We start from the raw sequence: 25,807 nt of genomic DNA on the forward strand, positions 1-25,807 counted from the left end.
TGAGCCAGATAAATCCAGACAGAAGTCTGGTTCAATTTGTCAGCCAGGTAATTCGTTAATTATTTCTTTTTAGGTTGGCAACGCGGCCTTTAATATACCTACATTTTCAAAAATATATGTCGCTGCTTAGCCTTTCGCCGTATGAGTTAAATGAAAAACAGCGGCGACATCTGCCTATCACATTTCACGTGTGCGAAAATTTCACGACATTTGCTTCTCAAGTCTCTCAATGATCCAGAGCATTCCCGTGAGAATTGAGCGTGAGCCGGAGCTGTAAAACTCACTGAAAGACGGCAAATTACTTCTTTTTAGGTTGGTACGCGGCCTTTAATATACCTAATTTTTCAAAAATAGATGTCGCTGCTTAGCCTTTCGCCGTATGAGTTAAATGAAAAACAGTGGCGACATCTGCCTATCACATTTCACGTGTGCGAAAATTTCACGACATTTGCTTCTCAAGTCTCTCAATGATCCAGAGCAATCCCGTGATAATTGAGCGTGAGCCGGGGCTGTAAAACTCACTGAAAGACGGCAAAAATCTTTGCGAAAAACTATCGATAGGTCCAAAAAACTATCGATGGACCCACAGTACAAAAAATATACTTGGCAATTCGCGCTGCATTGGTCAACTGAAAAATTTTCAGTTCGGCAAAGAAAAAAAAAACAGTTGGTGCTTTTCATAAATTGTTATCTTTGGCTAAATTTGTAACTTTGCAGAAATAACAATTTAGATGAGAGTTTGTAAATAAAATTTGGAGAAGCTTTGTGTTATAAAATTATATTAGATACGTTGTACATTTAAGTAAATAATGAAGCATCAAAGCTTTGGGCTGACGTCGAGAGGACGAAAAAATCCATGTGTACAATAAAAGGCGTGAGCCAGCTAATCAAATGCGTAACTTGTATAAACATACTTTAACTAGTATTATAATTAATAAAGAAGGTAAAGTGATCTGGAAAACATATCATTTTAATGGAAGCGTCTGTATTTTGCACATGGATCTAAGTAGCGAATAAATAAAAAAGTGCCGTGGTTTCCATATGCGCTGCAGAGGTTGTCTGTATTGTACAAGTTTTTTAAAACAAATAGAGATTTTGCATATGATCATCGGGTATCAAAATATTGTAACATCAATAATCCTGGGAATACTGCTTGTAAAAATATACTTACATGCATTTAGGCCCTACTTATATGTATATGTGCTTGTGTTGTTGCTATATGTATACATCTATGTATCCAGCTTATTTACATATATACGACATTGTCTGGCCCATTTTTATGACCAAGTCGATATGATCCTGCGGGTTAAGTGGGTCAGTAGGCGTGCCTCTTGTAAGGGCCGACTAATGTTTCTTTACAAGGAGGTTGGAATGGTTAAGAAACTGTTCCCGAAATAGTCCGTATAATCCAGAAGTACTAGTACCGGAGTCGTCTCCGACAAGGAACTGCCCACGTGCACTCACTCCCATTAATACTCGAGGAGCGACCGGCGACGAGCCAAGCGCTAACAAAACTTAACGACTGGCGTGTGTGTACATCACGGTAGCTATGCGCACATGCCCCACAACAGCGCGTGAGGCTATCCTCGACTTAACCCCGCTACACATAGCGATAGAGCAGTCAGCCAAGCAAACCCTCGTGAATATCGCCAAGGAGGGCTCGGGCAAAGGTATAGTTCTCTCGTGCCGGATCATAGAGGAACTGAGAGAGGATTCCAATCTCTCAACTCAAGTTTTATGTTTTCTCAATCTGACAATCTGAACAAAAGTAAGTTGTTGCTGTAGCGATGAGCCAACAATTTAGTTGAACCATTTAAAAAAAATTCGAACACATGAATCCCACTAGTCAGTCTAGACACACTTTTGATCTGGATACTTTCCAGAATCAACCAATGTATATGCAGATTTTAACGTGTCCTCACTTGACATGTGAAACTAACACCTCCAACACCCATATCTCCTTTTCCAACCGTATTGAAACAGCAAGTTTCACTGACTCCGGTTGGAGGATATCGAAGACAATTTGGGAGTGATCGCAGTGCTACAACAACAACAACAGTATGATCATTGATGCTTATGCATGGTCGATTGTAAGCCAACTTATTATTATTATTACTATAAAAAGCTGTAATTTATAATTGAATAATTGATACAAGTTAAATATCTTACGAGCTATGGCTAAGGTGGCCTTAAGTTAACTTCCATTTTCTATATACATTTCATTTTGTAATTTAGTGTTGTAAATATTGTGGCGAATGTTGACATCACTAGGCTGTTAGTAAATAATCACGCAACAACAAAAACATGACATATACATATCCACGTTAAAGCTAGCAACACGACAAGGCGACGAAGAGATATCTCACACACACACACAATGTAGTCATCAGCCGAAATAGTTACTCACACATAAACACGAATATGGCTATAAACTACAAATATACACGTATATAGCTGATAACCAAGCATGAGCTACAAGAGTTCTAGAAGGTGAAACGTCTAGACCTTTGTAGAAATATGCGGAAGAGGCACAAGAGAGTATAAAACAGCGGAAGCTGAGTAATAACTAGTCAGTTGTGATTAAAACACGCTATTGGTTGTGAAGTATAATTGTGAAGTACTACTCCCAAAGTGATGTAAATAAAGAGCAGTTTGCAATACTGAATATCGTAGTGATTTATTCAACAGTTTAGCGATTCGAACGTTAGCAGAAGGTTTCAAATAAGCGAAATTTCCCCAAATTCGTTACAATATTTATATTTGTGTTATTATATGTATATTATTATTATTATTTTTTTTTAATTTGAGTATACAAGTCCTGTATTTTTTAGGAATTTTATTACTGATTCTATATTTTGTATTGAGGGGTTATTAAGGAAGTGGGTTGGATTAAGACAGTGGAATGTCTGGTTTCTAGAATAATGAAAGGATGGGCATTCGAGGAAGATTTGTGTTATTGTGAGTGGGGCGTTGTTTCTACAGTAAGTACAAGTGTTGGGGAGGTTGCAGTACTCAAACACAAATACCCACCAAACCTTATACCGACTAGACCTCACAAAATACACCAGACTACGACTCAGACACACAAAGATCTCTCATAAAAACATACTCAAGCAAACTTAAATTTCTCAACTTTTATTTTAAATTAATTTGTTTTTAAATGTGAAACAATTGAAACGTTTTCATTTTAGGTTAAATGTAAAACAGCGATATCTTATGTAATACTCACTTGTTACCATCGTTACAATTTATAACCAAATAAATAAACAACAGAAGTTAATAATAAATCTTCGTATTTGCGATTGTGACGTCGAAACAATTTTTTATGTATTAGAAAAACAAGACTATGGGCGGCAATAGTACAGCAAATACATTCACTGCCGGCACTTATATTAGTCCCATTAGTGGAAATAATTCTGCTGGTGGCAGCGGTGGAGGTGGTGGTGGTGCAGTAGGCGGTGATCTAATACCAAATATGGGTACTGCCAGCAGTACCACCTCATTTCCTTATGGTACTAGTTGGGAAGAATTTTGTGAACGTCATTCACGAATAGCTGCTGCAGATTTTGCCAAGGCTTGTATCAATTATATTAACGGAAATTTGCCACCTGAGGAGGCGCGCAATATTTCATATCGTAGTTTTGGACAAAAGTTTGCCGAGGCATTTGTTGATCATTTCGATGCTGAATTTTGTATAAGACGCAGCAATCTTAAGGTAAACCTATTAAACATTTTATATAATTTCAAATATTAATAGGTGTTTTTTGTACCTAATATAGACTGGTAATGGTAATTTCTTGGAGGAATCTAGTGGGGGTCTCACAACGGACGATTCCCCGAAAATATTTCCCAAAGCATTTTTTCGACGACTTTCATTTAAAGGACTGCGCAAAGGCAAGGTGAGCAAGGCTTAACCGTAACTAACAAAATAACTTATACAAATTACCTTATTTGGGAACAGATCATGTTATTTGTTTTAATATCAGAATTTCTTATTCTTGCAGACATTATTTCATAAAAATTCCGAAGATTTGGATGGTAGTAAGCATGGCAAAACGAAGATTTCGAAAATTATTGTAGAATGTCGTAAAGAGGGCTTTGTTTATAATTTAACACCTGAAAGCTTAGATCAGCCGTCGAGTACACAAAAGTGGGAAAAGTGTCGCCTAGCTTTGGTGAAAGCAATTGGTGGCTATATGTTAGAATTCTATACACCACCCAAGGCTACAAAGGTTTGCAGAAAGCTTAAAGCGTATATAGTGTTTATGTGTTCTAGGGTTGTGTTGTCTTAAAGAATTTTTGTTTGCAAAAACACTTTTAAATAAGAAATTAATTTGATTTGTAAATCGCCGACTGAATCAGAGATACTTTCACATTTTACCTAAAAGATATTACTTATTTTCTGATAAGAAAATGTGTCGCACGTGTTAATGTGTACTTCAAAGGTATGCACACCACTTAACTTCAAGGTTATCAAGGTTAAAGCTCATAAAAATCGGTATTCCGACAGTATCCCGGTTTCTTACGGCTCCTTTATTTATCGTTCATTATAATGGTGCAGACCAGAAGGGTACAACACCAGCAGAGCTTCGAATATAAACGCAAAACTTTATGTAGTTAAAGCAGAGAATTTGACTTGCTTAGAACTACCGCTGAGCGATACCATCATTTACCGACAGTACTAGTTCTTCCTTATTAATTAACCAATGGTTTCAACTGTAAACTTTTAGCCCCCAGCGGGTAAGGGGGCTTACAAAATACCCGCGGCAGGTATGCCTTTCGTAAGAGACGGCTGTTCATGTTGTTGTAGCAGTGCTTCGCCCCACCTAACAGCCGCGAGCGATCACAAATTGTCATCAATATCCTCTAACGGGAGTCCAAGGAAACTTGCTTTTTCAACAGGGGTGGACCATAATGAAAGGGTTGGTTCCAAATTACAATTAAAGAGATGGTTGGTGTCATGTGGGGACACATTGCAAGCGGGGCATACATTTTGTATGTCGGGGTTGATGCTGGATAGGTAAGAGTTTAACCTGTTACAGTACCCAGAACGAAGTTGAGCAAGAGTGACACGCGTTTCCCTGGGGAGTATGCGTTCCTCTTCCACAAGTTTTGGGTACTTTTCTTTGAGTACTGGATTCACCGGGCAATTCCCGGCATAAAGGTCCGACGCCTGTTTGTGGAGTTCACCAAGGACCTGCTTGTGTTTTTTGCTTCATACGGCTGGGTTCTCAGGTGCCGTATTTCCTCAAAATGCTTACGGAGATGACTCCTTAAGCCCCTAGGCACTGTTGGCTCATCAATCAGATGTCTGTTTGGATGCCCATGTTTCTGGGTATTCAACAGGAACTGTTTAGTTAGCATCTCATTTCTCTCCCTGATGGGGAGTATTCTCGCCTCATTATGTAGATGGTGTTCTGGGGACATAAGAAGACAGCCCGTGGCGATTCTGAGAGCAGTATTTTGACAGGCCTGTAGCTTCTTCCAGTGGGTAGTTTTCAGGCTTGGCGACCATATAGGGGACGCGTAGCACGTACACGGCTGGCCAATTGCTTTGTATGTAGTAATGGGCGTTTCTTTATCTTTTCCCCAGGTACTGCCAGCAAGGGATTTGAGGATTTTATTACGGCTCTGGATTTTCTGAACAATTGCGGCTGCGTGCTCAGCAAAATGTAGATCCTGATGAAACGTCACCCAAGATTTTGGGGTGTAGGACAGTCGGTAGCGTAGTGCCATCGACGTGGATGTTCAAAATGGTCGACATTTGGGACGTCCATGTTCTAAATAAGGTAGCGGAAGATTTAGTCGGTGATAATGCCAGGTTTCGTGAGGCGAAAAAACTGGATCAGGGAGGTAGCCGTTTATTCTGTTGCAGAGCTCATCGATCTTTGGGCCTGGGCCTGTGGCCATTATTGTTCAGTCATCGGCGTATGAAACGGTAGTGACTGCTTCTGGTGGTGAAGGTAGCTTAGATATGCAGAAATTAAACAATATGTAAACAAAAGTGGGGATGTGACACACCTTGTTTAATTCTTCTTGGTTTTGATGTTTCGTTTCTAAATTGCACTGATGCCTGCCGACCACCCAGATAATTTGCGGTCCACCTTTTAAGACATGGGGGAAGGGTAGACCCTTCCAGGTCTTGCAGTAACGTGCCATGGTTGACCGTATCAAAAGCTTTTGATAGGTCTAGCGCTACGAGTACTGTTTAATGGTGGGGGTTTTGATTTAAACCGCAATTTATCTAGGTGCTGATGGCATTCAGCGCGGTAGTGGTGCTAAGGAGTTTTCTGAAGCCATTCTGATGACAGGCCAGCTGCAAATTTGCTTGGAAGTAGGGAAGCAAAATGGCTTCAAGCGTCTTTGCTACTGGCGATCGGAGAGATATCGGACGATACGACTCTCCTATGTTACCCCAGCGGGTTAGGGGATCAGAATATACCCGCGGTAGGTATGCCCGTCGTAAGAGGCGACTAAAATACCAGATTCTAGGGGCTGTGTAGCGCAACCTTTCAGGTTGCCAGCGCAATATATAGCTTCTCCAAAACCCAATTGTCAACCTCACCTATCCGCGGCGAATCCTGTTTCACTAACAGACGAGGCTCTGGCGACCCCAAGCTCCTTATGGAACTTGGGGTAGGGAGGGAGGGAATGGCCTGAAGGTTTAATGTGGCCACATAAATCGTTCCCGAGATGGTCGGGCTAGCACCTTAATGGTGATATGGTACCGGAGCGTACCGGATTTGTATCCGGCAAAGGACCATCACATCGATAACACTCCCCAAAACCTTCGGGGAGCAACCTTATCGCTACAACAACAACAACTCTCCTATGTTAGCTGGTTTCCCAGGCTTTAGTAGCGGGACCACCTTGGCCATTTTCCAATTTTCGGGTATGACAAAGGTGGAAAGAGACAGGTTGAAGACATGTGCTAAGTATTTGAAACCCTCTTTCCCTAGGCTTTAAAGCATCGGCATAGCTATGCCGTCGGGGTCCACTGCTTTGGATGGTTTAGCGTGAATTGCTGTTCATGTTAATGATGCTTGTTACCGCAACGTCCGGATCTGCATCCGGCAAAGGACCATCAACATCGATAACAGTCCCTAAGACCTTCGGGGAGTGTCCTTATCGCTATAACAACAAAAACTAAACTTTTACACGCCGTTGTCATTTCCCGCTTTCAGTAAACATAACTGAAGATCGTTGTGTGATGACTTTCAAAATGTGTGGTTGAGCATTGTTGATCCATTTAATGATTGGGATGTTACTTGAAATTATTCATCATCAATTGTGTTCCCTTTATTCACTCAACGTGTTATTTCGGCTGTTTGGTAACTCTTTGACATTCTAAAGTGTTGGCTAAGAATAAAATTTTCCTCTTTATCCCTTCACAACCTCCTTCACCGGTTCTGACAGTCAGTTCTTAGGTTGTTCTTGTTGTTTTATTAACGATAAAGACACTCCCCGAAGGCTTTGGGAGTCTTATCGATGTTGATGGTCCCTTGCACGATATGTTGTTGTTGTTGTAGCGATTAGGTTACTCCTCGAAGGCTTTGGAGAGTGTTATCGATGTGATGGTCCTTTGTCGGATACAGATCCGATACGCTCCGGTAACACAGCCCCATTAAGGTGCTGGCCCGACCATCTCGGGAACGATTTATATGGCCACATTAAACCTTCAGGCCATCCCTCCCTCCCCACCCCCAAGTTCCATGAGGAGCTTGGAGTCGCCAGAGCCTCGTCTGTTAGCGAAACGGGATTCGCCGCTCGAAGGTGAGGTTGACAATTGGGTTTGAGAAGCTATATATTGCGCTACACAACCCCTTGAATCCCCCTTGCACGATATAGATCAGGTATGTTCTGGTAACAAGCACCATTAAGACACCAGCCCGGCTATTTCGGGAACGATTTTTATGACCACATTAAACCTTCTAGGCCATACCGCACACCCCATCCCCTAGTTCCAGAGTCGCCTGAGCCTCGCCTGCTAAACATGTGTATGATAAATTCATATTTGTAACAGCATTCCCCTCGTGTAGGTGAGGTTGACAATTGGGTTGCGGTAGCTTTAAAGCTATAAAGCTTTGTATTGCGCTTATCAACCCCTTGAATCCCTCAGTTCTTAGGTAGTGTTACGATACGATTAACTACCAGAACATACACGAGTACTTTGCTCAGGTACCGAGTCTTCTCCCTTCTTCTTGTGGCGAAGTTGATGACCGGGTTCGTAATGTTACTACATGTAAGTGTAGAAAAAGCTTCAGCATATAACTTACATTCGCGATGTTTGTTGCTTGGATAAACTGATTCACTGTTTTATTGGTTAAAATATGCGCTAAAAACTGTGCTTTGTGACTTAATTTTCTTAACGACTCAAGTTAACGTACAAACAGTCCCGGGATCTCGCTCTGAAATTCATAAATAAAATATTTTTTTTTTATTTAGATGGACATTCCAATCACAAAAAAGTATCTTTGCTTTGAATGGCGATTAAAATTTCAAAAAAATTCATATTTTTTGTTCAAAAACGATTTCAAATTAGAATTGAACCTAAGTTTTCGATACTGAATTCCGCCATTTAAGACTACGCAGCCCTGGTGCAGAGTATGCAAAGAAACAAAACTATCAACAAATGGTTCAAATAATGTAACAGCGAACATTCAAACATCTTTCAAATAGTATTTTACAAGAGCCTACCTTAAAAAAAGAGAGCAAGAAAGACATTAGTAATGAAAATCTCTTATTCCTTGAAATTTATATACAAAGCGACGAAACAATACTGTATCAATAAAAGTGAACTATGTCAGCCTATGGGAGTTTTCATGTTGCAGCCTTGATATTAACTGTGAGAGGAGTTTCGAATTTTCTAAGGAATAGCAGTACAAAGTTAATGTTGAAGCTATGATGTTAGCTTCGGGTGTCTATGCTAGAAAGCAGCTTCAATGTACACACACTTAATCACTCTTCACTTGGTTCGCATATGGATAGAATAAGATACTAAGGAAAATTGCGTGATACGTCAGGGAATGGGAATATAACATACGATAGCAAACAAATCTCGAGCTATTTTCAATGATCAATCAGCGATTATGTTTAACAACTCGCTCACGTATATCATCACACCGAATACAAATCAATTAGTATGATCATATATGTTTCGATTTGGCTCCAGTTGTATTGAGCATATATGCTAGCATTGGGGCAAAATTTTGTACGGTTTAAGTCATGTACCCTCCAAAAAGAAAAAGAAAATACGAAAGAAAAATAGCTACATTTATGGATATGATATGGTAGGCCTTTGGAAAAGAAAGCGAGCACGTTTGGTTGCATACTCTGCCAAATCTAAGTCTGTCAAATAGTAATTTTACTAACACATTTTTTCCATTGCAGCCACGTAGTGGAGTATTTTGCTTTCTAATATCAGAGGCCCGAGAAACAACAATGCTTGAAATGCCAGATCGTGAGAACACTTTTGTATTAAAAGCAGATAATAATATGGAATATGTTATTGAAGCAGAAAGTGCTGATGAGATGCGTAGCTGGTTAGCTACTATACGCTATTGCATGCGGACACCGCCTACACAGCAGTTACCCTTAGAAAATGCTGAAGCATGGAGGACAGGCAGTGGTAGTGTGGGTGGTATAGCAGGCGGAATATCTGCAACAACTTCTATGGCAATGAGTCCTAGTGGCAATTTGACAACAGCAGATGGTACGCTACCACGAAGTGGTACTGTAAGTGCTGTACAAAATCCGCAGTACCACCAAACAAATACACTTCGCTCCTCTAATGGCAATGTTGGTCCTAGTAGTTCCCTTTCGGAGACTGCGCTAACACCAACAACTGCGATTGTAAACTCAACAGGAAGTACTGCTGCTGTCGGCATTGATTCAAATGCATTAGAAAGTATACCAGATATACCACCAAGGCGCGAACGTGGCGAACAACGTCTTTCTTCGTCAAGTAATTTTGAAACAGAAGATACTGAGCCGGATATAAATATAGCAGATTTAACAGCTGAAATGTTACAGTATCCATGGTTTCATGGTACATTACCGCGTTCTGAAGCAGCACGTATGGTTTTACATTCTGAAGCAGCAGGACATGGTTTCTTTTTGGTGCGTCAAAGTGAAACGCGCCGTGGTGAATTTGTGCTCACATTCAATTTTCAAGGACGAGCCAAACATTTACGTATGACTTTATCTGAAAAGGGCCAATGTCGTGTACAACATTTATGGTTTCCCTCAATACAAGAGATGTTAGAACATTTTCGACATAATCCGATACCATTGGAATCGGGCGGCACTTCTGATGTAACGTTAACCGAGTGGGTGCACAACCAGGGAGCATCATGTACTGGAACAAATGAAATTGATGTTAGCAATGCTGAAATAAATGGTGCCAATCAACCACATCACCAGCAGCATCCATCCCCCAGACATGTGAGATAGCCTAAATTATGGAGTCTATTCAGTGTCAGTGATGATTTTTTATTTTCATTATTCGCTATGAGTTCCGTTAATTTTTGCGGTTAAGAAATTTGAGCGAAAACATCATTTAAATTTTGAATTTATTGCATAGAACTTAAAAAAATATATTAAAATATATTGCAGTATATAATATACCAACAACCCCACGTACATATTTGAGAAATAGAAATTTATTTCTAAATTTAATAGTTATTAATTTTAAGTTAAGTAATGTTTCCTTATTGTTATTTTCCATTTTTGGTTATATTATATAAAAATCGGCACAATTTTATGTTTACTATTTTCTTATATGTACATATTTACAAATATATACATATTAGGGTGGGTCAAATTTATTGTTGAAAAGGCACATCGTTTCTGAATCTATGGGTCATACTGAGTAATATTGTCCATGGGACCATAGATCAGAAATGAATTTCGAGCCTCCCTAATTTTGTTAGAGAATTTTATATCCCAATCCGAATAGCGGCTCTCAAATAAAATACATGAAAATAAATGTGAAATTCGGATTCGGATTGGGACATAAAATTTTCTAACAAAATTAGGGAGGCTCGACCTATGGTCCCATGGACAATATTACTCAGTATGACCCATAGATTCAGAAACTGGATGTGCCTTTTCAACAATAAATGTGACCCACCCTAATATACATATATATATATATTATATGAGTATGCATAACTATGTTTGTATCCAAAATCCTTTTTTACGTTTAGTTGCATGGATCTGAACCATCAGCTTTCCACAACAAAACCAAACAATACTAACACCAGTCGCACGCAATGTGTTCAAATCACATATTTAAAATCAAAGTGCCATGTTTTTTTCTTTTCTTCCTATTCTATGCTATGCCACGTTGCATTTGCTTATTTTTGGGCCGATAGCAGATACATCAAATAATCACAATGAACATGAGTGTGCGACTAAAAACGTGCGAAATTGAGTTACCGTTTCTACAACAGCAGCAACAACATCATCAACAATCACAGTATCAACAGCAACAGCAACAACAACAACAAACTACACATCTACGCGCGTCAACTATTTCATTGCAATCCCAGGTAGATTTTTACTTGACCTAGAAAATTTTCTAATTAATATTTATGTATATTTATATTATACTCATATTGCATACAACGACATACGTACGTTTGAAGAACCATAAAATAAATAGATTATTACCGTGTAAAAATAATAATGGCGCTACAAGACTCGACAGAAGTGTCCTATACAGGCGTTTCTGGAGTGATTTATTACCCAAGTGCAAGCCGAATTTGCGAATTTTTTTTTTATTGTATTGTTTTATAATATGCAAAGATAGTTCAAATTTAGAATAATTAAAACGTCTCTTCATGGTTCGATTCTAATTTTCCTATTAAGGAAAATTTATTAAAACATAGTTAAGCCCCCATTACTGATACTTAGCATAGACTTGACTTGACTTGGCGTAAACTTGGCAACTTAGCCGCGATTATACTCCACTTGGCGCATACAACCTGGCATCATAATCAGCGTTGAAATTTATTTTTAAATAAATGTCAATTTGTATGACAAAATCTCAAAATGAAATGGAAACAAACAAATGGCATCTCAAAATGTAAACGTCACTTAGAACTTACATAGAAAATCAAAATTCAACAGACTTCTAAGTCAAGTTAAGTGTCGCTAAAGCCCCCATTACTGATACTTAGCATAGACTTGACTTGACTTGGCGTAAACTTGGCCACTTAGCCACGATTATACTCCACTTGGCGCATACAACCTGGCATCATAATCAGCGTTGAAATTTATTTTTAAATAAATGTCAATTTGTATGACAAACTGTCAAAATGAAATGGAAACAAACAAATGGCATCTCAAAATGTAAACGTCACTTAGAACTTACATAGAAAATCAAAATTCAACAGACTTCTAAGTCAAGTTAAGTTTTGAGTAATCAGTAACATGCAATGTTAATTTAACAGAACTGTAAGTGACAGTTCGCAAGCCAAGTCAAGTCTATGTTGTTGTTGTTGTTGTTGTAGCGATTAGTTACTCCCCGAAGGCTTTGGGGAGTGTTATCGATGTGATGGTCCTTTGTCGGATACAGATCCGATACGCTCCGGTAACACAGCACCATTAAGGTGCTGGCCCGACCATCTCGGGAACGATTTATATGGCCACATTAAACCTTCAGGCCATAGCTCCCTCCCCACCCCCAAGTTCCATGAGGAGCTTGGGGTCGCCAGAGCCTCGTCTGTTAGTGAAACGGGATTCGCCGCTCGAAGGTGAGGTTGACAATTGGGGTGGAGAAGCTATATATTGCGCTACACAACCCCTTGAAGTATCAGTAATGGCGCCTTAAGTTTTGAGTAATCAGTAACATGCAATGTTCATTTAACAGAACTGTAAGTGACAGTTCTCAAGCCAAGTCAAGTCTATGCTAAGTATCAGTAATGGGCCCTTTAATAATTGATTCAAGATTCTGTCAGAATGATCGGTATGTAGTTGGGCTCTTGTTTACAATCGATAATCGACTAGCTGGCATTATTCGAATACTCACGGTCCCATAAGTTCAAATTTTTGACATTAAAAAATAAAATAGAAGTATTATCTCTGTCTAGAAACCATAGAAAATGTAGAAAGTTTTCTATGTTACCGTCAAAGGTTTTGTACACGCAACAACAAAATACGTTTGTGCAAAATTTTCTACGGTCTATCAAGGCGAATTCAGTACCAGGTGTTGTTATCTCATCATCTGATTGCTTCTTCTGGATTATTTTTCCTACAACGCCTTGTACAACAAGATGTCAGTTAATCGAAATCAATGAACATATTCTTTGGACTTAACATTCTTCTGCACGGCGAATTGGTTGAATTCGCTTTGCCATCACCTTGTATAGATTCGCCTTGAGACAACCCTATGATAAAAACACCGAAACGAACTCTTGTAACAACCACGAAATTATTCCGAAATGCCCTTAATTGGTCTCAAACTATTCTCAACCAATCCCAAACCAATACCAATTTCATCCAGAGATAGTCTCGAAACAAACTCGAAAACAATCCCGAAATTTCCACGATGTATCCCCGAAATTATCTATAAACAATCCCCAAATATTCACCGAGGGATCACGAATTTCGAAACGATCCCCAAAAGTTCTCGAAACATTTTCCAAAATTTCCACGAAGATGGTCAATGCTTTTTTTTTCCAAAAAAAAAGAAAAGGTACACTTTATATAAAAAAAAATATTTAGCAAAAAATCCTTTCTCGCATTTGATATCTGTTTGTTCAAAGTAGTCCAAATCCGCCCAGGCGTTCTGGCGTGATTTAGCCATATAAACGTCTGGCGCCTTGTTATGTAACTCGATTTGAATGGAAATGCGATTCGAAAGCTATAAAATGAAATTTCTTTTAAATCAAGTTACATAATTGGGTATCTAAACATCCCCATGAAACCTTTCATATTTATGACATTAATAAGATTTATAAAACATATTTTTATTTTTTTTACTAGAATCAACATTACAGCAGCAGCACTGGTGTAGCCAGTATTAGTGACCTGAACGCAAATGAATCGGGGGCGCGTGCAGTTGACAACCAATACAGTTTTGTGTAACTCAATTCCGCTACGAACAAGGCTATAATTGGCCAAGACGAGAAGTAATAAATAGGTATACACTAGGGTGATCCTTAATATACATACAACCAGGCTTATGTATTTTGTTTTTCTTTATCTTCGATATAAGCATAAATATTTACTAAACGATTTTTTTAAACCTCAAGTAGGCCACATTTGGGACAAAAATTAAAAAGTAGGACAACACAAATTGGAGGCTAAGCTCAACCTAAAACTCGTCAGAGTTAGAGTAAATAGCAACCAAACCATTTTATCACTTATTTTCGCCTATTCTCGAAGTTTTTATTTAGTATTTTAGGAAACTGTAGTACCTTTTAATCCAAAAAAAACCAGTAGAAAGTTTCGAAATTCATCATATTTTTTTAAATGTTTTTTCTGAACGTGTTGTAAGATGAATAAAAGTTTAGTAAATGCTTATACGAATTTCGGATTTTTTTTCGAAATTTCGACGAAAAGTTTCTTAAAATTCTAAATCAAAATTTGGAAATTTTAATAAAAAATTATTAAAACCTCCCCAGTTTTGACAAACTTTTCGAAATTGGCTTATATCCACTTTGGGCTTTATGCGTGATTTAGGCATCTGGCTGGGGTTTCAGTGCGAGGTTAGAATACAGTTAAATTTGACTAGAGTTTTTTAACCTTGCCACTTTGTTCGATAACATAAAATTTTGCTCCTCATCTCAGCTTAAGTAGCCGAAGTGCAGGGTTAAACTCTAGTCAACTTAAACTGGAGTTTAAACCAAAGAGGATAAATTATGATAAGAGACGTCACTCGTTACTCGCGGCCATTTGCTCGATGTTTTCTAAGAGGTAGTCGCTGTTTTTTTTTTTTGGGCGAGACGTGCATAAAACATCTTCTATACACTTTCGTGGGGTATTTGTGTTTATTTTACCGACTGTATTTAATTAATTAATTAATTCTCTTTCCACAGTTGCACAAAGTGCCTACACCGCATGGATAAATGTGAGACAATTTAAATATGTCCTTAGAAAACATTCGGAATAAATTTTTTGATTTCCAGCGAGTTAGTCGCAACTCGTAGCAGACTGGTGGCTCTTATTATATTTATCCTCTTTGTTTAAACTCGCACTGAAACTTTGTTTAAACTCGCACTGAAAAACCGGACCAAGTTTCATCATACAAAATTAATTAGTTTTTTTTCGAGATTTAGGCATTCCAAAGGATTTAACATTGCTGGTTCTATCATACAAAATTAAATCTCGAAATGCTGATTTAAGTTGAATTTTCATTAAAGATTCAATAATTTGTTCAATCATTACAATCATGGTTGAACGATACAAGGTGGGAGCATGGTGACATACCTACAAATATAAATAAAAATTCCATGTACTTTGTTTTTGTAAATTCGATGGACAAATGTCAAAATCGTACTGCGCCGGAAGTTGATGTATCAAATAAAGTAAAAAAAAGTTTATAATCAGCTGTCCCATGCTGCCACCTTGTATCGTTACATCATGATTACAATATTTCTGGTATGGCAACCTACAAATTATAATCACTTAATTTTTCGATAGAAAAATATTTTAAGGTGGGAGTTTTTAAATTCATGTAGGACAGATGGTTTTTGAAGATTTTCAAGTTTAGATTTTTATTGTCAAACGTGAGTAAAAAAAAATTTTTCAAAATAGAATATTCAGATATGTTTTTGCTCAAAAACTTCATAAAAGTTAAAACTTTGTTGTTTTTTAAATATAAAAATTCAAAAATAAAACGTCAAATAAAACTACAATGCAAGTTAAAATATGAGATTTATTAAATCTTCATAGTTAAAGCTCCGGGTGGCGATATGCTATAAATCTCGAAACGTAAAATCTTCAGGCATAACAATATTTCATGTAAATTTTTGAAAGGAAAATATTTTAAATTTAAATTTAAGAAATTTTTCGAAGATTTTCAAGTTTACATTTTTTTTGCCAAGCGTGTGTAAAAAATATATATTAAAATAGAATATTCAGACCCAAAAGGCATCTCTGTAAATGTTTTTAAAAGTAAATTAAAGTTAACTTGCTGTGTTAAACGATATACATTGTGTACAAAATAAGTGCGATATCTTATCCATTAACTGCCTGACATGATGTTCAAGATGGCTCCTTTTTAGCGTTTTGGGAGAAGCTTTTCAGGATGTTCAATATGGCGGCGCATCCGGGCAGCTATCTTCAGTGGGTGTTAGAAAGAGATGCAGGATGAGACCGCTATAGTAACTCTAAAAATCGGGTGATCCAATATATTTGTCAATGCTGAAGATATCACACTTAACTTATCCATAATGACGATATATACGTGTTTTAAGTATGTATTAAATATCGTCGGCTTATATTCAACAGGCCTCAGCGATAAGGATTACGATTACAAGGCGATAACGATTACAGTAATCGTAAATTCAGATTTTTTAAAATTACGATTGCAATAATCATAATCGAACGAACCGCAATTACGATTACAGTTACCGTTATTTAAATTTATTACGATTACGGTAATCTTAATCGACAATGAACTACTGTTGGCCTGGGTTCCAGGCCACAGGGGAGTCGAGGGAAACGAGCAGGCGGTCAGCCTGGCCAGAGAAGCAGCAACGATACGACCTATTGGTCCTGAGCCATTCCTGCCAGTAGGCGCACAGGAAATTAGGGGGCATCTATTAGCAGAAGAAAAGGAAAAGAGGGAAGAACACTGGCGTAATATGCCAGGCCTGAGACAATCTAAGCTACTGTTAGGGGGTTACTGCACAACTCGATACAGGGCATTTATAGGCCTCTCGAAAAATAACCTAAGAATTCTAACAGCTATTCTTACAGGACACTGTAGACTGAACAGCCACATGCAAAAGCTGGGTATAATATCGAACAACACATGCCGATTTTGTGATCGATCAGCGGAGACGGCGAACCATATCCTCCTGGAGTGTGATGCAATCTCAAGACGTAGAGCTAAGTTTATGGGCTCACCATGGCCAGAGCATTCTCACATCAAATCCCTCAAGCCAGGTGAACTGCTAGGGTTCATCAGTGATGTCGGCTTGGATGAGGTGTTGTGAAGCAGATGAGGGCACAATAGACCAATGGTCGCAGTGCGATCCTCAATTAATTATCTATCTATCTATCTATCTATCTATCTAATCGACTAAAACACGATTATGCTTACAGTAATCGGAATTTCAAACAAGGTTAAATCGCTCTGATATTCAATACCCTCTATCAGCAAAAACACAGCTTTTGAGGAAAGTAAAAAAACCGTTTTGGCAACTACATATATTGTAAATTGCTTATAATATGAAGTACCCCAATATATGATAAAATATCCCGTTGTGTATTCATATCAGTTTTTTATTCTAAACTCAGCTTAGTTTAGTTTGTATGAGTTAATCGGGGATTGCCCGTATTGCTTTAAATGTATGAAAAACATTTATTTCAAGCAATTTTTAATTTTATAATTTATTTAATAATTTGGGAAAAATTTAAACAACGTGACATCAGGACGGAAAAGGCGACAGCTGTTTCGATTATACCTTGTAAATCTCTTCGAATGCGTTTGTAACCATTTCAACTATCGTAGGAGTGCGGGTTCGGCTCCCACTCCCGGGAGAAAAGGCTTTGAAAGAGATTTACAAGGTATAATCGAAACAGCTGTCGCCTTGTCCGTCCTGATGTCACGTTGTTTAAATTTTTCCCAAATTATTAAACAGCTTAGTTTAGTTTAAAAGTCAGATAGAATTTTTGCTATTCGATTGGAAAGTATTTTCATAAAAAATATTTTTGATAGAAGTTATGGCAGTGCAAACTAAATATTAGTTTTTTAGAACCATATTTTGAGAATTATGCCTGTTAATAGTGGGTAAAGCGCTAGAGTTCCATATCGAGAGCTACCGTGCTGTTTCTCAAGGCAGGTATTATCAAAAAAGTTAGCCCCTGACGGACGGACAGACGGAGGCCATTTTACCATCTTAAATTTATTTTCGTTAAAATTGCTGATGGAGGGGTAATGAATATAAGCCGACGAAATATTTAATCGGTTTTTTTTTTTAAAAAACATATAAGCTTTGAGAACATATGTTAATAAAAAATTCAACTGTGAAAGTAAATTGTAAATATTAAAAAAAAAACACGAAAAAACTATGTCAATATATTTCAACTTGGAAAATTTCAAATTATTTTCATAAACCTTTGTTCATGAGAGGGAATAGCTGCTTCATGATTCAATCAGAAGAGGTTTGCTCGGCGGACAAAATTTTTGACAGTTGCAGCCAATTCCCAAATCGAATTGACATCCATTAACTGTGTTGTTTCGTCACAAATGTAAGAAACATGTTAGTAGTAGAAATAGGAGGCAAACAATTTACAATTGCCCCATACTAGCTGAACTGTATAATTCCTTAGCATTACTGTTTTCGATTATATGGTAAATTTATGAAATATACCGGACGTATTCGTGGAGCTGAACAAAGTAAATTTGTATTAAAACTAAACCTACGAACATACGAAACCTACATCGAAATTTAAATTCTTGGTTGAACGTCAAAAACTGGACAAGAAAATCGACTTATTTTTATATTTGGAATATTATATACTATATACTTATTTGGAACACTCGGACCTCGTGACGTAGTATCAAACGAACGTTTTCTGAGTATTCCAAATTAACGGTTTATCCGGAACGATTACTTGAACGGAAAGCGCTTTTTGGCCCTTATTACGGTTTACAACTCAACTCTGGTTGGGTTGAAATTTTGCAATTTGGTATCCAGATTACACCTCAACCTGTCAAAAAAATGTCGGTTGAGTTGTCTACATAGTATAACAACTTTTTGTGGCATTACCGTTTACAACCTTTGTTGGTGTAGTTGTCAAAGACGTCAAAATCTTACAACTGATTACTAGCAGTTGTCTCATACAATTTTGAAGTTGTTTTGAAAAAAGGTAACGTTTTACATGACGGTTCACCACCTAATTGTTAACAAAAATTTTCAAAGTTGGTATCAAAAGACACGTTTCGACCTCCGATTTTAGAATCCGAAAACAAAAATTAAAAATTTAATTTCTGTCATATCATATCGGTTCAAATTTTCATGTGGTTTTTTCATATTTAAATCCCGAAATCCCGGGATTACAAAAGAACTTCGGGCTTCGATTCGGCTTAGTACCGACATAATGTGAACTGAGCACCATTGCTCAAAACTATTACATAATATTTCTTGCGTTTACAGCAATTTGTCGGCTTATATGCAATACCCTCTTATCAACAAAAATTCAGTTTTACAGGAGAGAAAAAAACGTCTTGCGAATAATATGAATAGATGATAAAAGATCACGTTTAGCCCAATTCTAAATATTCTCTCGTAATTTTGTTCTCGCGGATTGTTTTATTCTCGCGGAAAAATTCCTCCAATTCTTTTCTCCTAGGGAGAACAATAATTGGGGAATATGAATTTCGAATTTCAGCTGTTTTTTCAATTGAAATTTCGTTACGCATTTCTTATTTTGTTCAGAAAATTGAAAAATTTAATTATTGTTGCGAATTTGTTTGAAATTAAGAAATAAAATATAAACAATGCACAGTATTGCATTTCATGTAGTATTCAGTGAAATGAGTAATGAATTGGTGCCACAGCAACATCAGCAGAGGAGCATAATAAGAAGAGACGGCGGGATAACACAAATCCGCCGGAGTTGCCTGCTTCCATTCAGCAAAGGAATTTTCTGGCGGCAAAGTCGAGTTGAATTCGTCTTTCATCATATGCCAAAATCTATTTAAGCCTTCTTAAAATATCCTTGTGCAATTTCTGGATGGATGTATCAAATATACCAAGAGCTCTTCCGTTGCTTATGCTATACTTTTCGACCTAAAATAAAGAATATTGTACAATGTACATATTTTAGCACACATTTGTACAAATAAGTGTTCTTTCTTAAAAGAACGAATTTCCTTTAACTATTTTGATGCATTCCCTTTAATTTAACAAGTGAAAAAACTCCTAAGAAATGGCAGAGAAATCTCCCTCTCACACACATTCATAACCCAGAACTGATTACTTACATCATTACTGGTAATGGAGTAAGTAAGCGATCTCCGAACAATCTTCGGATGTTTATTACTCTAAGGCACACCTTTCTGAAATTGTTATCGGCATTGTAGAGAGATCATCCACATAACGATACACGCTTTCTAAAGGGTAAGAAACCTTATAATACAGCCACTATACCAATTCGTGTACTTGTAATCGAAGTGGTAAAGTATAGTCAACACATTGCAGTGTACATTTATGTAATTTTAATCGGCAGTGTAGGGAGAGCACCCACAGAATGATACACAATTCTGAAGTGGTAACAGTGTCAGGTATAGTGCAAAAGATACGTAAAGCAACACAAATGTTGGGGAAAATTACATACAGATTTTGAACATATGTAGATGGCATTTAGCAATTCCAATGGTGACAAACCTTTATCAAAATATGCTTCGTAAATGTGTTTCAAGTGAATTATTTGGCATTCTTAGCTTTGAGAAATGTCGACTTGTATTTTTCGACAAATTTTGCTGCGCTCACCCGAACCGTATTTTCATCCATGTCTTCAAATTTACAAAAAGGAAAACGTCTCGCTCAAATTTCTCATAGCTGCAAATCGTTCAGTAATGCCAGCGATTACCGAATCAACGATTACCAGGAATGTATTGTTTTTAAAATCAGACTCTGAATCATCCGTAATCATCTCATTTAAATTATCTTCAGAACGTCTCTTGAGTTTTCTCTTTCGAATGTCCGGGAACTTTGGCGAGATGTTCAATTGAATAGCAACTGTTTTGCATTCGTTTAAAATTGTTTCCCATGGGTTCCTGATCAACTTCAAATCAGCTAATAAGGCATCTAGATGTCGGACCTCAACATCTATGTTGGCGTCTCTAGCTTGGAGGACCACGTTTCTTTCATTAATCGTAGTCAGTATTTTGAACCAAATTGAGGACAGCAAGATACATTCGAACTTGTTGATGTACTTGAGAATGCCGGTAACATCTCCGTATGCTTGCGCAGTCAAATTTAGCTTTTGTCTGAAAGACTATGAAGAGAGCTCGGTACATTTTTTTTGAGGATGTCCCATCGTTCTGAACTGCTGTTGAAAATAGTAAAATATTTTTGTACAACTCCGAAGAAAGTAATTGCAGCCGAACAACATTCTGTAGCATCAACACCACATAAATTGAGACTGGGTTTCACAAAGCAAGTAATCAGCATTAAGAGTTTTTGTCGAGAATGTGACGTAGTGCTCCGTTGTAAGCTTCTTTCATAATGACACCGTTATTGTACCCTTGTGCACGACAATCTTCAATCAAGCATGGCAAATAAGATCAGCGATTTTGTGACCAGTTTTTTGGTTACAATTCACGAAAGCCAAAATCGTTCTAGAATTGTAAAATTTGTTGCTTTCGAATTGAAATGGAGTTAGCGCAAAATGAACATCAATGACAATAGCAAAATACTTGGCTTTCTTGCCTTGATCTAATATATTTTCCCTCACGTGCTTTGCACAAATTTCTATAAATTCGTTCTCAATGTCTGGGGAAAGATAGTGAACTTGTAAACGTTTGTGCTGCTGTTGTGAAATCCTAACTTTCTCCAAATGATCTCTAAGTATCGGATCATATTGGATTATGAGATCTTAGATGCCCAACAAATTTCCATCGTTTCGTTCACCAAGATATATACTTTCGCCTTTGAAAGCTAGGCCTCTTTCACCCAAAAATAAAATAGTGTCCTAAATTCTATATAAAATTTCTTTCCACTTTTGAGTTTCAGTGCTTAGCTGGTCATTGATAAGTGTATCAATTGTAGCCTCCTTTTGAATTAGATTTTGTAAAGATCGCCATTGAATATAACATTTAATGTGATCTTGAGTATTTTCGTGTGATGGCAGTTTATCGTATAGCTTCTTCCATACCTGAAATTTCGAATATCCGCAGAACAAATTTTAGGTCGATTTAAAGTATTGGTGCTTAACAGACGACATGGTAGGCAATAAAAAGCATTGCTACTGGCACTCCACGCAAACCAGTCACGCTCCACTTTCTCCCCATTTGGCAAGATTCTGTTTAACAACGAGGTAGGAAATGCCTTGTCATGCCAATCACGTGGAAAAATAACAGGACACTTTTGATGATCTCGACGAATTATTTCGTTGACTTCCTCAGATCGCAAAAACGGTACCGATGTCGAAGTCGTTTAAATAATCTGAACTTTGATACAGAGTTGGTGGTATTGTTGGAAGACTTTTTGAAGATGAACCTTCATCAGTGTCACCACGAAAATTTTACGATGTCGTATTCATGTAAACATACATTTCTGTTTGATGTTTTTATTGTCTCATACATGGAACAACTAAAGACTCTCCTGAATTAAATAAAAATATCTTAGTACCTCTAAATCGCGGGTCCCCTGAGAAACATGTTTTTGTTTGTTGTTTTTATTGTCTCCTCAGGCCCAGGCAAAAAATCATTATCAATATTCGTTGCATTTGAAATTCGCCCTAAAATTTGCACATGGAACAACTAAAAACTCTCCTGAATTAAAAAAAATATCTTAGTACCTCTAAATCGCGGGCCGCCTGAGAAACATATTTTTGTTTGATGTTTTTATTGTCTCCTCAGGCCCAGGCAAAAAATCATTATAAATATTCGTTGCTTTTGAAATTCGGCTTAAAATTTGCACATGGAACAACTAAAGATTCTCCTGAATTAAAAAAAATGTCTTAGTACCTCTAAATCGCGGGCTCCTGAGAAACCCCGGGCCCGGGGGAATCCCCCATCCCCCCTCTCGTCGGGCCTGCTGCTGTCTTAAGTTACATAATACATAAAATCACAATATTTCAGTAGTTCACAGAACTTACAGTTATGCTTGCTGGAACTCCAAAATGCACACACTAAATAAGAAGAAACCTATTATTATAATATGTAAATCTAAGTAATTTAACTAAAAGACTCACTTAAATAGTTTAAATTTGTTTTTTTTATTATTTATTGCCCGAGGTTTTTTGCTTTTAAATTTTTTCAATACTATATACAGCGCACAATCTTCACACGAATAATCGACTGGCGCATGCCACAAAACGATCTACGTGTACATATATATTGTGACGAATATAAGTGACACTAAGTGATACTCACATCCCTAGTCTGATGCTAAGTAAATGAAGTCACAACAACAATAAAGCAGACAGTCACTTGTATCTACATAAACGAATCAATCATTATGTCTACACATATGTATGTACGTATACGCAGCTGAAAAGCAACGCACAACCACATACATATATCTGAGATACTCCCGAAAGTATGCAATGAGAGAAGCTATAAAATCGTGCAATTGTAGTTACAGCTGAGAAATTTGATAGCTGATGGTCAACTAGTAGATTCTGGAGATGGAAGCGCCTAGAAGATGCGAACGAGGAAATCAAAGAGTATAAAAGGCAGCGACAGATAGAGGCGCTGCAATTCAGTTTTTATTAAGACGCTATCTGGCGAGCAATAGCAGTATTATTTATTGTGAAGTACATTAATAAAGGCAATTTTTTCCATTATTCAATATTGGAGTTATTTATTCAACAGTTTAGTGATTCGAACTTAGTAGAAGATTGCAAATAAGGGGAATTGTAAGTAAATCCGTTACAATTGGTGTCAGAAGAGGAATTGTTGAATAAATTCCGAAGATTGGGAATACAACTTGGACATGGCAAAGTTGAGTGAATTGAGGATCCAGCAACTGAAAAAGGAGTTGGAGAACCGTGGATTAAATACAACCGGCAATAAGATCGAACTTCAAGCACGGCTACGAGAGGTAATGGAGTCGCAAGGAATTGATGCGGACGAGTTGTCTTTTATCCTGATGGGGACGAGACAACAACAAAAATTGAAGACAAAAACGAAACATCGCAGACAGTTACGAGCACAGACTTGAACATGATTTTGGCTGCAATATCTGCACAAACATCGACAGTAACATCAATGTCGTCGCAAATGTCAGAAATGTCGACACAGATTACATCCAAGGTGGAAACTCAACTGGAATCGCAGGGGAACCGTATAGCAGCGAAGATCGAAGCACAAGAGGCACGTATAACAGAAATGTCATCACAAATATCCACAAATATGTCATCACAGCTGGAAGAACAAAAGACATATGTATATGGCAACCCAACTGAAAGAACAAGAGACACGCATAACAGTAAAACTAGAAGCACAAGAGGCGCGTATTTCATCAAAACTCGAGACGCGCATGGACGAAAAAATAATGCAGTTTGAAGAAAAATTCGAGGCAGAGGTGGATGCTTTGAGAGGTGGTATACAGGAGTTGCAATTAAATCGCCCAGCTGTTTCAGCAAGCAATCCAAAGGTAAAAACACCATCCTTTGACGGTTCTGTTCCTTTCCAGGTTTTTAAGCTACAGTTTGAGAAGACCGCAGCAGTGAACAACTGGAATGCTGAAGATAAAGTTGCTGCACTCTTCGTAGCATTGAAAGGACGAGCTGCCGAAGTCTTACAGACTATTCCAGAGTACGAACGGAACACTTATGACGCATTGATGAGTGCTCTAGAGAGGCGATACGGAAGCGAACACAGGAAGCAGATACACCAAATAGAGTTGCAAAACCGTTACCAAAAAGCTAATGCGACTTTGCAAGAGTTTGCGTCGGATGTTGAAAGACTGGCACATCTTGCAAATGCGGACGCACCCGTGGAATACACTGAAAGGGTAAAGATTCAGAGCTTTATAAATGGCATACCGGACGTCGAAACAAAGCGAACTACATACGCAAACCCAAAGCCAACATTCGCAGAAACGGTTTCACAAGCTCTGATTCAGGAAACAGCTTCGCTTCTGTGTAAACCAGTTTTCAAAGCACGCCGTGTGGAAGTAGAAAGGCCAGAGTGGGTAGACGCAATATTGGAGGCGCTGAAAGGATCGCAAAAGCGGAGTGAGAGAGTTATCAAATGCTTCAAATGCGGGAAGCCCGGTCACATTGCACGTCATTGCGATCTTGATCCTAGTGGTTGCAACAGCATGAGTGGTCTTAATAACAAAGCTGGAGGGGATTTGCGGAAGCGAGTAAGATGTAGAGATCGAGAGCTAGATCCAGGTATTGAATGCCCTGTGATATCTGTGTCGCAAATTGGTAGAAAATCGAGCAGTCTTACCGTCAGAGGGAATGTGGATGGTAAAGAACGTGTACTGACTGTAGATACGGGCACATCTCATTCCTTGATTCGATCTGATTTGGTCTACAGGAGAGTAAAGTCATTACCTGGAGCAAGGTTGCGTACGACCACTGGCGAGTATAACCAAGTCCGGGGAGAAGTGATCTGTGAAATCTTAATTGTGAAAGTCATGGTTATACACAAATTCGTTGTGGCGGAGATTGTTGATGAAGTTATATTGGGAGTGAATTTCTTGGTTGACCATGACATCAAGATCGATATGCAGAGAAGGGTGATGCGTTATGAGAACCAAGATGTGCCTCCTAACTTCAGTTTGGAAAAAGGGTTCAGCAGTAAGCGAGTGCTGGTGGAGGAGATTCGACAGAGACCACGAAAGTCTAGGAAAGTAGATCGAGCAAAGGTTGATGGATCGAATGGGCCAAATAAAGCGAAATCAAAAGTACCTGCGAGAGAAACACTGGCATTGACAAATCCTAA

The 25,807-nt window shown here is 38.0% G+C and overlaps 1 protein-coding gene across 9 annotated transcripts; it reads left to right on the top strand.

Moving 5' to 3' along the window:
* The first annotated feature begins 587 nt into the window (after positions 1-587).
* Lnk (SH2B adapter-like protein Lnk) lies at positions 588-23,310 on the top strand. 9 transcript variants are annotated; one of them, XR_010952167.1, is made up of 8 exons: positions 589-943; positions 3,192-3,715; positions 3,780-3,899; positions 3,987-4,232; positions 9,391-10,443; positions 11,376-11,552; positions 13,990-14,146; positions 23,181-23,310. XR_010952167.1 is itself a non-coding variant. In XM_067779306.1 (7 exons), exons 2-7 carry the CDS (start codon positions 3,347-3,349, stop codon positions 14,089-14,091), a joined length of 2,049 nt encoding a protein of 682 aa, XP_067635407.1. In that variant the 5' UTR covers positions 588-943; positions 3,192-3,346; the 3' UTR covers positions 14,092-14,189. The 9 variants fall into 9 exon arrangements, 7 of the variants coding, with proteins under 7 accessions (XP_067635407.1, XP_067635349.1, XP_067635399.1 ...); XR_010952166.1 differs by lacking the exon at positions 23,181-23,310 and adding an exon at positions 16,930-17,506; XM_067779306.1 differs by lacking the exon at positions 23,181-23,310 and having other exon boundaries at positions 588-943; positions 4,005-4,232; positions 13,990-14,189.
* Positions 23,311-25,807: the final 2,497 nt, after the last annotated feature.

The sequence above is a fragment of the Eurosta solidaginis genome, chromosome 1 (genome assembly GCF_040869045.1).
Source record: "Eurosta solidaginis isolate ZX-2024a chromosome 1, ASM4086904v1, whole genome shotgun sequence".
Lineage (NCBI taxonomy): Eukaryota > Metazoa > Arthropoda > Insecta > Diptera > Tephritidae > Eurosta > Eurosta solidaginis.

Coding starts and splice junctions, on each gene's coding strand:
- Lnk (XM_067779248.1), top strand. CDS start 3,347: ATGGGCGGCAATAGTACAGCAAATACATTCACTGCCGGCACTTATATT. Junction 3,716..3,779: donor TAAGACGCAGCAATCTTAAG/GTAAACCTATTA, acceptor TACCTAATATAG/ACTGGTAATGGTAATTTCTT. Junction 4,233..9,390: donor CACCACCCAAGGCTACAAAG/GTTTGCAGAAAG, acceptor TTTCCATTGCAG/CCACGTAGTGGAGTATTTTG.